This window comes from Gopherus evgoodei, unplaced genomic scaffold (genome assembly GCF_007399415.2).
Source record: "Gopherus evgoodei ecotype Sinaloan lineage unplaced genomic scaffold, rGopEvg1_v1.p scaffold_40_arrow_ctg1, whole genome shotgun sequence".
Classification (NCBI taxonomy): domain Eukaryota; kingdom Metazoa; phylum Chordata; order Testudines; family Testudinidae; genus Gopherus; species Gopherus evgoodei.
This window is the reverse complement of record NW_022060061.1, coordinates 840,722-851,773: the sequence shown is the minus strand read 5'-3', so window position 1 is coordinate 851,773 and position 11,052 is coordinate 840,722. Positions and strand designations below refer to the sequence as shown.

At 66.2% G+C, this 11,052-nt stretch overlaps 1 protein-coding gene across 1 annotated transcript; it reads left to right on the top strand.

Moving 5' to 3' along the window:
- The first annotated feature begins 833 nt into the window (after nt 1-833).
- On the top strand, nt 834-9,474 carry LOC115642475 (potassium channel subfamily T member 2-like). The gene is made up of 5 exons (XM_030546004.1): nt 834-926; nt 4,985-5,113; nt 6,654-6,942; nt 7,994-8,078; nt 8,382-9,474. Exons 1-5 carry the CDS (start codon nt 861-863, stop codon nt 8,485-8,487), a joined length of 675 nt encoding a protein of 224 aa, XP_030401864.1. The 5' UTR covers nt 834-860; the 3' UTR covers nt 8,488-9,474.
- Nucleotides 9,475-11,052: the final 1,578 nt, after the last annotated feature.

The window sequence follows — 11,052 nt, the reverse complement described above, 5'->3', positions numbered from 1 at the left end:
CACTCTAGGGGGCGACCTGCCGGCCCACTGAGTTGCTAGGGTAAAAAAGTTTCCGACGAACGTGCACGCGCGGCGCGTACACCTAACTGGAATGGATATGAGCAACACATCTCGAAGAACAACAGTTACAAAGGTGAGTAACCGTCTTTTCTCTACCAGTTCGACTCCTGGGTAACCAGCCAGCCCAGGTAACCCCCCTTCTGTGGGACATCCCAGCCCCCCTCGCCCCCCATAGTGGCAGGGCAGCCCAGAGCCTGCTGTGCTGGTGTGACGCAGGGAGAGCGGAGCGGAGCGTGGGCCTGGGAAGGTTGCAGGGGATTGTGCCGGGATGGGCTGCACTGGGGAAGGGAGGAGACCTGAGCACAGAACATGAGAACCGGGAGGGGGTTGCGGCAGGTGACACCCCTGCCCGGGACACTGGACAAAGGCTGGGGGAGGAGCCGGGGGGAGGCTGGGTGAGAGGCTGGAGGGGGTTTCAGCTGGGAGCTGGCTGGGGAGACGGTGAGAACCCCAGGACTGGGGTCTAAGCTCCCTGCCCCCCAAAAGGACTTAACTGAGGGGTCCTGGTTGTACCTACAAGCCCTGCTTGGGACTGTGTCCTGTCGTCCAATAAACCTTCTGTGTTACTAGCTGGCTGAGATTCCCAGGGAACTGCAGGAGTGGGGGGTGCAGGGCCCTGACTCCGCCACACTCCATGACAGCTGGGGCCAGGGGCCAGGCTGGCCACACCGAGCTGCACTGTAAGATCTGCCCCAACCCCCTCCTTGCCAATAGGGGGAGATGGGGAGTCGGGTGGGGGGTGGCCCGGAAAGCTCCCCGTTGACCCTCGCCCTCTCCTGCAGTCGTTTGTGAAGGATTACATGATCTCCATCACCCGCCTGCTCCTGGGGCTCGACTCCATGCCAGGCTCTGGCTTCCTGTGTGCGGTGAGTACCCAGCTGGGTGCCGCCTGGCACCTGCCCCTCACCCTGGCCTCTGGGCACGTGTGTCTGTGTCCCTCTGCCTGCCTCTCACTTGTCCTATCCATCCCTCTGCTTTACACATCTGTCAGGCTGATGATCCGTCCCCACACACGGCCTTCCCTCCGTCTGTCCGTCCCCACACACGCCCTCTGTCCAGCCGCCCCCCTTCACGGCCCTCTGTCTGTCCAAGGGGCGCCATTTAGGAGGGGCAGGGGGTGGAGTTTTGTACCTGAGCTCTGCTCACAGAGACGGAGCTCTTAACTGTACATAGTTAGCTGCACACAAATTAGGGAAATACAGCCTCGATGGAGCTACTATAAGGTAGTTGGAAAATCATTCCCAGAGAGCAGTAATCAGTGGTTCACAGTCATGCTGGAAGGACATAACGAGTGGGGTCCTGCAGGGATCAGTTCTGGGTCCCCTATCCACCCCCCGACCCCCTGACAGGCCCACGGGACCGCACGCCTGTCCAACCCCTGCATTCCCCGTCCCCTGACCGCTATCCACACCCCAGCCCCTGAGACTCCCACACTTATCCAACCCCCTCCCCTCCCATTCCCTGTCCCCTGACTGCCCCCCCCCCCAGTGTGTTTATAACCAGAGGCAGGTGATTAAGATAACATAAGACTTGTTGTTAAAGCAGATTAAGGCTGGTTAGATGATCCTGAAAGCAGTGCCAGGCACGGACTAGGAACCCAGGGCAGGAATAACTGGTCAGGTTTCACAATGGGGACAGGTAAATGGTGGTGTCCCCCAGGGGTCTGTACTGGGCCCAGTCCTAGTCACCATACTCATAAATGGTCTGGAAAAAGGGGTGAACAGTGAGATGGCAAAATTTGCAGATGGTACAAAACTATTCAAGATAGTTAAGTCCCAGGCAGACCGCGAAGAACTGCAAAGAGATCTCACAAAACTGGGGGACTGGACAACACAATGGCAGATGAAATTCAGTGTTGATGAAGGCAAAGTAATGCACAGTGGAAAACATCATCCCAACTGTACATATAAAATGATGGGGTCTAAATGAGCTGTCACCACTCAAGAGAGATCTTGGAGTCATTGTGGATAGTTCTCTGAAAACATCCACTCAATGTGCAGCGCAGTCAAAAAAGTGAACAGAATGTTGGGAATAAGTAAGAAAGGGAGAGATAATAAGACCGAAAATATCATATTGCCTCTATATAAATCCATGGGATGCCCACACCTTGAATACTGCATGCAGATGTGATCGCCCCATCTCAAAAAAGATATATTGGAACTGGAAAAGGTGCAGGTAAGGACAACAGAAATGATTCGGGGGGATGGAACGGCTGCTGTATGAGGAGCAATTAATAAGACTGGGACTTTTCAGCTTGGAAAAGAGACGACTAAGGGGGGGTAGGATAGAGGTCTACAAAATCATGACTGGTTTGGAAAAATTGAATAAAGAAGTGTTTCTTATTCCTTCCCTTAAAACACAAGTACTAGGGGTCACCCAGTGGAATTAACAAGCAGCAGGTTTAAAACAAACAAAAGGAAGTATTTCTTCACACAATGCACAGTCAACCTGTGGAACTCCGTGCCAGAGGATGTTGTGAAGGCCAAGAGTATAACAGCGTTCAGAAAAGAACTAGAGAAGTTCACAAAGGCCAGGGGTCCCTCAATGGCTGTTAGCCAGGCTGGGCAGGGATGGTGTCCCTAGCCTGTGCGCCAGAAGCTGGGAATGGGTGACTGGGGATGGGTCACTTGGTGATTCCCTGTTCTGTTCATTCCCTCTGGGGCACCTGGCTGGACCTTTGCTCTGACCCAGCTCGTTCTGATGTTCTTATATAGAGCCCAGGTGTATCTTCCCCCTCCCCTCCCAGAGCTGAGATGGAACCCAGGAGTCCTGACAGGGGCTCCCTCTCTGCAGTTAGTAACAGAGTAAGAACAGATGTTACATTTTAAAACCTCACCAGCGTCCCTTAAGTGACTTGCTGTGATGGAGCAGGGGCTGTCTGGGTGGGGGAAGGGAGAGCAGGGGGTGACTTTAGGTGAGGGACAGGACCTAAGCCTGTAACCTGAGCCAGGTGGGGTGGGGGGGTCAGCACCTTTGCCCGGGGAAGCTGGACAAAGGAAGGGGCCGGCTGCAGGGGAGTTAGGTCAGTTTCAGTTTCGGTTTGGGGCTGGGTGGTGGGAATTCAGGGAATCCTAAACTGGGATCCAAGCACCCTGAACCCCTAGAAGCAGGGCCGGTGCAACCATTTAGGTGGACTAGGCGGTTGCCTAGGGTGCCGAGATTTGAGGGCGCCAAAAAGCACCCCAAATTTTTTTTAAATGGTTGAGCAGCCGCTGCTGCTGGGACAGAGAGGGAGTCTGAGCTGCCGGCTCCGGCAGTCCAGGGTGTCCTCTGGGTCAGGGCGCCGGCCTGGCAGCCGGCAGCCCAGGGTGTCCCCCGGGTCAGGGCGCCGGCCTGGCAGCCGGCAGTCCAGGGTGTCCCCTGGGTCTGGGCGCCGGCCTGGCAGCCGGCAGCCCAGGGTGTCCCCCGGGTCAGGGCGCCGGCCTGGCAGCCGGCAGCCCAGGGTGTCCTCTGGGTCAGGGCGCCGCCCTGGCAGCCGGCAGCCCAGGGGGTCCCCTGGGTCAGGGCGCCGCCGCGGCAGCCGGTAGCCCAGGGGGTCCCCTGGGTCAGGGCGCTGCCCTGGCAGCCGGCAGCCCAGGGTGTCCCCCGGGTCAGGGCGCCGCCCCGGCAGCCGGCAGTCCAGGGTGTCCCCCGGGTCAGGGCGCTGCCCTGGCAGCCGGCAGCCCAGGGGGTCCCCTGGGTCAGGGCACCGCCGCGGCAGCCGGCAGTCCAGGGTGTCCCCCGGGTCAGGGCGCTGCCCTGGCAGCCGGCAGCCCAGGGGGTCCCCTGGGTCAGGGCGCCGCCCCAGCAGCCGGCAGTCCACGGTGTCCCCTGGGTCAGGGCGCTGCCCTGGCAGCCGGCAGTCCAGGGGGTCCCCTGGGTCAGGGCGCCGCCGCGGCAGCCGGCAGTCCAGGGTGTCCCCCGGGTCAGGGCGCCGCCCCAGCAGCCGGCAGCCCAGGGGGTCCCCTGGGTCAGGGCGCCGCCCCAGCAGCCGGCAGTCCACGGTGTCCCCTGGGTCAGGGCGCTGCCCTGGCAGCCGGCAGTCCAGGGGGTCCCCTGGGTCAGGGCGCCGCCGCGGCAGCCGGCAGCCCAGGGGGTCCCCTGGGTCAGGGCGCCGCCCCAGCAGCCGGCAGCCCAGGGTGTCCCCTGGGTCAGGGCGCCGCTGCGGCAGCCGGCAGTCCAGGGTGTCCAGAGGGGGTGGCAGGCAGCTCCCGTGAAGCTGCCACAGTCGTGCCTGCGGACGGTCGGCTGCTCGCGCGGCTCTGGTGGACCTCCCGCAGACACCACTGCTGCAGCTCCACCGGAGCCGCGGACCAGCGCTCGGGGCGGCAAAATTGCCGTCCGCCTAGGGTGCTCAAACCCCTAGCGCCGGTCCGGCCTAGAAGGACTCGACTGAGGGGTCCTGACTGTGCCTCCAAGCTCTGCTGTAACCGGTGTTCCTGTTGTCCAATAAACCTTCTGTTTTCCTGGCTGGCTGAGAGTCACTGGGGGTCCCAGGAAGAGGGGTGCAGGGCCGGACTCCCCACACTCCGTGACACTTGCCACAGGATGTCAGAACATTTTGTATTAGGGCCGAGTGGGTCTCATAGTTACTGAATTTTCTTTCTTTTCTATAGGAATTAGACCCAGGGCTCCTGTCAGCTAATTGCTAAGTTCTCTGCCCTAAGTAGCCCCCGGCCTGGCCTCACGGTTAAAGCTGCCCCACCAAATCCCCCACCCCTGCTTGGTCCCCACACGCAGCCCTTTGTCCGTCGGTCCCCACACACGCCCCCCGTCATCCCCCCTTTCCCTTCTGTTCTCTGTGTGGGTCTCGCTCCTCGTCCCCCTGCAGGGGCCGCTGGGGGGGGGCAGCAGTCACTGCTGCGCTGGGGGAGGGGATGGCAGGCTCGGGGGGCAGGGGAACGTCCCCTCCCCCGCAGGGTGACCCCATCTCTCTCCCCCGCAGCTGAAGGTGACCGAGGACGACCTGTGGATCCGCTCGTACGGGCGCCTCTACCAGAAGCTCTGCTCCAGCACGGGCGACATCCCGATCGGCATCTACCGCACGGAGAGCCACCTGTTCTCCACCGCCGAGGTGCAGGCCGGGAAGCCGGGGCCTTCCCCCGGGAGCAGGGCTGGGTCCCCGTTCAGCCCCCCCGGGAGCAGGGCTTGGCCCATCCACCCCCCACCCCAACCCCGGGAGCAGGGCTGGGTCCCCGTTCAGCACCCCCGGGAGCAGGGCTCGGCTCATCCACCCCCCACCCCCACCCCAGAGCAGGGATGGGTCCCCATCCACCCCCCGGGAACAGCGTTCGGCCCATCCATCCCCCACCCCCACCCCGGAGCATGGCTGGGTCCCCGTTCAGCCCCCCAGGGAGCAGGGCTCAGCCCATCCACCCCCCACTCCCACCCCGGAGCAGGGCTGGGTCCCCGGTCAGCCCCCCCGGGAGCAGGGCTTGGCCCATCCACCCCCCACCCCCACCCCGGAGCAGGGCTGGGCCCCCGTTCAGCCCCCCCGGGAGCAGGGCTTGGCCCATCCACCCCCCACCCCCACCCCGGAGCAGGGATGGGTCCCCGTTCAGCCCCCCAGGGAGCAGGGCTCAGCCCATCCCAGGGTTTGGCCCATTCACCCCCACCCCAGAGCAGGGCTGGGCCCCCATCCACCCCCCGGGAACAGCGTTCGGCCCATCCATCCCCCACCTCCACCCCGGAGCAGGGCTGGGTCCCCAGTCAGCCCCCCAGGGAGCAGGGCTCAGCCCATCCACCCCCCTCCAGGAGCAGAGTTGGGCTCCAATCCCCCTCAGGGAGCAGGGCTCAGCCCATCCACCCTCCACCCCCACCCTGGAGCAGGGCTGGGTCCCCATTCAGCCCCCCAGGGAGCAGGGCTCAGCCCATCCACCCCCCACCCCCACCCCAGACCAGGGCTGGGCCCCCAGTCAGCCCCCCAGGGAGCAGGGCTCAGCCCATCCACCCCCCACCCCCACCCTGGACCAGGGCTGGGCCCCCAGTCAGCCCCCCAGGGAGCAGGGCTCAGCCCATCCACCCGCCACCCCCACCCTGGAGCAGGGCTGGATCCCCAGTCAGCCCCCCAGGGAGCAGGGCTCAGCCCATCCACCCCCCACCCCCACCCTGGAGCAGGGCTGGATCCCCAGTCAGCCCCCCAGGGAGCAGGGCTCAGCCCATCCACCCCCCACCCCCACCCCGGACCAGGGCTGGGGCCCCATACCCGCCTCGGGAACAGGGTTTGGCCCATCCACCCCTCACCCTGACCCCGGAGCAGGGCTGGGTCCCCATTCAGCCCCCCAGGGAGCAGAGCTGTCCTCTCCCAGGATCAGGGTTGGGCCCCCATGCCCCCCGGGAACAGGGCTCGGCCCATCCACCCCCCCGCCCCCCTGGAGCAGGGCTGGGTCCCCATTCAGCCCCCCAGGGAGCAAGGCTCGCCCCCTCTCCACCCCCCCTGGAAGCAGGGCTGCCCCCCACAATCACCCCTAGTTCACACTCACGCCCCCCCTTCAGAAGCGGGACCATCCCCTCCAGTGTGTTCAGGGGCCAAGGGCTGGTCTCCAGGGCGGGTTGTGGGGTGCAGAGGCAGGTGTCCCCACTGCTCTGTGCCACCCCCTGCCCCGCCCCCCCAGCCGCAGGTCTCCGTTGGCGTGGAGGACTACGAGGACACGCGGGAGCCGCGCGACGCCCTGATCTGCCGCCTGGGGCCCCGCGACTCCACGAGCAGCGACCAGGCCGAGCAGCCGCTGCTGCGGCGGAAAAGCATGCCGTGGGCTCGGCGGCTGAGCCGCAAGGGCGGGCGCCCCCCCGCGCACATCAGCCAGCAGCGCCTGACGCTGTACCGCCGCTCCGAGCGCCAGGAGCTCGGCGCCCTCGTCAAGAGCCGCATGAAACACCTGGGGCTCCCGGCCGCCGGATGCAGTACGGAGGGGCCCTCGGGCGGGGGCTGAGCTGGGGGGGGCACCCAGGTGGGCTGGGCCCGGGGGGCTGAGCTGGAACATGGGGGTCCGGGCAGGCCGTGCCCGAGGGGCTGAGCTGGAAGATGGGGGGCCGGGCAGGCTGGGCCCAGGGGCTGAGCTGGAGGGGGGGTCCCGGGCGGGCTGGGCCCGGGGGGCTGAGCTGGGAGGGTCCCGGGGGGGCTGGGCCCAGGGGATGAGCTGGAAGATGGGGGTCCAGGCAGGCCGTGCCCGAGGGGCTGAGCTGGAAGATGGGGGGCCGGGCGGGCCGTGCCCGAGGGGCTGAGCTGGAAGATGGGGGGCCGGGCGGGCTGGGCCCAGGGACTGAGCTGGAAGATGGGGGTCCAGGCAGGCCGTGCCCAAGGGGCTGAGCTGGAAGATGGGGGGCCGGGCGGGTTGGGCCCAGGGGCTGAGCTGGAAGATGGGGGGCCGGGTGGGCCGTGCCTGAGGGGCTGAGCTGGAAGATGGGGGGCCGGGCGGGCCGGGCCCAGGGGCTGAGCTGGAAGATGGGGGTCCAGGCAGGCCGTGCCCGAGGGGCTGAGCTGGAAGATGGGGGGCCGGGCGGGCCGGGCCCAGGGGCTGAGCTGGAAGATGGGGGTCCAGGCAGGCCATGCCCGAGGGGCTGAGCTGGAAGATGGGGGGCCGGGCAGGCTGGGCCCGAGGGGCTGAGCTGGAAGATGGGGGGCCGGGCGGGCCGGGCCCAGGGGCTGAGCTGGAAGATGGGGGTCCAGGCAGGCCGTGCCCGAGGGGCTGAGCTAGAAGATGGGGGGCCGGGCGGGCCGGGCCCAGGGGCTGAGCTGGAAGATGGGGGTCCAGGCAGGCCATGCCCGAGGGGCTGAGCTGGAAGATGGGGGGCCGGGCAGGCTGGGCCCAGGGGCTGAGCTGGAGGGGGGGTCCCGGGCGGGCTGGGCCCAGGGGTCTGAGCGGCAGTCAGGGGTGGTCCTAGGCCAGCTGACTCCGCCCAGGGATGGGATGGGGGCTGGGCAGGGGTCTCACTATCTCCCCCCACCTTGCAGTGGACATGCTGGATCACGGCAACACGCTGTCCTACATCCTGCTCAACCCCTCGCCCGACACGCGGCTGGAAGTCAACGACGTGGTGTGAGGCCAGGGGCCAGGGGCACGGCCAGAGGGGTGGGGCTTCTCTCTGGGGGGGCACCCACACCCTCTGCCCCCTCGATCCCCATCCCTGGGTCAAATCCACGCTGGGCTTCTCCCCCCTCACAGTCCCAAGCCCTCCCCTGGGGAGGGAGCACCCCTCACCCATGGGCCTAGGAGGGCCAGGCTCAGCAGCCCCCCCAGAGAGGGGAGGTGCCAGGTCAGAGCCAGCCTGCTCCTATGAGGGCAGGGCAATGAACTGCCTGGCCCCTGGCCCCCCCCAACGTCTCCTTTGTCTCCCCACAGGTATCTCATCCGGCCCGACCCCCTGACCCTGGTCTCCGCCAGCAGCCCCAGCCGAAAAGCCAGCGTCAGCCGCTCCGAGGACCTCAAGGACAGCATCAGCCTGTGACCCCAGCCAGGAGACACGTGCCAACACTGTGACCCCGTCCCCTCTGCTCGGCAATGGACTCTGCCAGCCCCCCAGCCAAGATCTGCCCCAGAGCACCCACCGGGCCTGATCCTGGCCCCAGTCTCTACAGCTCCGGAGCCACAGGGGCGCTGCCCAGAGAAGATTGGGGCCGTGCCCATTCCGGGTGCAGGGCTTTCCCACTGGCTGTGGAAAGAGCAGCCCTGACCCAGCACGGGCAGCCCTGACCCAGCGGGCACTGTGCATATTCTGCCCCTTCCTGGGCACCCCACGGGACAGTCAGCCAGGCCTGTCCCGCTGTGCCCGTGCCCACTGCCCCATGCTTCCTGGAGCTCTGGCTGGCTGGCTGAGATGGCCCTGCGCCCTGCCCCATATTTCCAGCCCCAGAGACAGGAATCTGGCCCCTCTGCTCCCCCCCAGGCAGCTCCCCATCCCCACGCTGGGACCAGATTGGGACCAGGGAGCTGAGCTCGGGCACCCCTCCTGTTTAAGGATTGAGGCCGGGGAATGCTGGGAAATGCACTGCCCCCCCCCCAGCTACTGGTGGAATGTAGAGCCTCCCCACCCTCCCGGCTAAGGGACTTCTTAATGCCAGAGATTCCCCCGGCTCTGGTCTCACTGTGAACATGGGCTCTTAGTTGTACAGATACAATAAAACTCAAGAGGATCTCTAGCTGCCTGGGAGAGCTCCATCAATGTAGGAGCGGGGGACCTGCCTCTCCCTTGCCATATTTTCTGGGATCCCCACATAAATCTCCAGCTCCCAGAGTCCTGTGATCACAGGAGATGTTTGGCTTTTGTTTAACCAACAGTGAGTGAAGCTGTGCAGCTGTCTGGTGACAGAAGAGCCGGGCTCGGACAGAAGACACAGCGCTTGGAGAGCTGAGCTGCCAGGCCGGAGTTGTTTAAACTCTTGTAATTTGTAATCTTGTCTTGTGATTTTCCGCTCCATCGGCAGCCAGCCAGCCTGGGGCGTTGGAAATCTGTGGTTACGTGAACAGGAGCACGTGGGTCTAAGCACCGCTCCCTACTTGTGTGACCTTTGCAGGATTTTAAGCCTTCAGCTCGCGGGCGAGCGGAGAGGGCTTGAGTTGCTGCCTGGTTCTTTCAGCTTATGGTGTGTGTGAGGGTGCAGCTCGGTTTGGGCTCCACCCTGGGCCAGGCCCCCCTGCTGCCCTCAGCGTCACAGGGCACTGGTTCCTGGGGCACTGCAGGCCAGGCGGCTCTCTTCCGGGGCCCGTTTACCCCTCCCTGTGCCCCTGGGCTGTGGGGGAGAGGGGGAGCTTGGAGCCGGACGTGGGCTGGCCCAGCAGACACAGCTCGGAGGGACAGGGGAGGTTCACGCACTCCCAGTTTGGGACAGGTCCCTCGACCCCCAGTGGGGTCCTGACCACTGGCCCCCTCACACTGCTCTGCATTAGCCCCCACCCAGTGGAGCTGGAGTGCCGGCCCCAGAGCGTGGGGCTGGCCGTGGGGCCTGGTGGGTGGGGAAGGCTGCTGTCCCCCTAGCCAGGCTGGTGCTGCCCTGGCCTCCGGGTGCAGGCGAGACAGGGCCCCCTCCGGGGTGGGACGGGCAGCAGGTGGGGCCTGGGCCATTCACTGCTCTGGTTTGGAGCAGGGCTGGGGGGTTGGTTCCTGCCTGGCTTGGTCTCTGCCCCGGGCCAGACTGGGCTCCTCACCCCGGAGCAGCTGCGAGGCCTGAACCCTGCAGACAACCCTGCCTCCAGCAACAGCCCTGTGGGCCCCACACCCCGGGCGAGGGACCCCTCCCTGGAGAGGCCTCGGCACCCACCCTGCCGGGGCAACTGGGCTGCGGGTACGAGAGAACCGTGGGGCCTGCCTCAGCTGTCAGCAGCTCAGCTCCAGCCAGGCTGGGACCCAGGAGCTGCAACTTCTGAACAAGAGCCCACTGCCTGGGCTAGGGGGCACGGAGGAACGGGGAGCGGGGCGGGGCCTCAGTGGGGTGGGGGCGCCGGGCTGCAGGGAGCGGGGAGGGCTCAGTGGGGGGGGGTGCTGGGGAGCAGGGGGGTTCTGGGATGCGGGGTGGGGGCCAGGCGGGGGGGCACTGGGCTGTGGGGTGGGGGCCAGGGGTAGGGTGCTGGGCTGCGGGGAGCAGAGTGGGGCAAGGGCTCAGCAGGGGGGCGCCGGGAAGCGGGGCGGGGGCTCGGTGGGGGGGCGCTGAGGAGCAGGGGGGCGCCGGGCTGTGGAAGCGGGATGGGGGCTTGGGGGAGTGCTGGGGAGCAGGGGGGCGCTGGGTTGTGGGGTGTGGAGTGGGGGCTCAGTGGGGGGGTGCTGGGGAACAGGGGGGCGCTGGGCTGCCGGGAGCGGAGTGGGGGCTAGATGGGGGGGTGCTGGGGAGCAGGGGGTACTGGGATGGGGGAAGCGGGGTGGGGCTTGGTGAGGGGCGCTGAGGAGCAGGGTGGTGCTGGGATGCGGGGTGGGAGTCTGGTGGGGGGGCACCGGGCTGTGGGGTGGGGGCCAGGTGTGGAGTGCTGGGCTGCAGGGAGCGGAGTGTGGCAGGGGCTTAGAGGGCGGGCGCCGGGCTGC

Coding starts and splice junctions, on each gene's coding strand:
- LOC115642475 (XM_030546004.1), top strand. CDS start 861: ATGATCTCCATCACCCGCCTGCTCCTGGGGCTCGACTCCATGCCAGGC. Junction 927..4,984: donor GCTCTGGCTTCCTGTGTGCG/GTGAGTACCCAG, acceptor TCTCCCCCGCAG/CTGAAGGTGACCGAGGACGA. Junction 5,114..6,653: donor ACCTGTTCTCCACCGCCGAG/GTGCAGGCCGGG, acceptor CCGCCCCCCCAG/CCGCAGGTCTCCGTTGGCGT.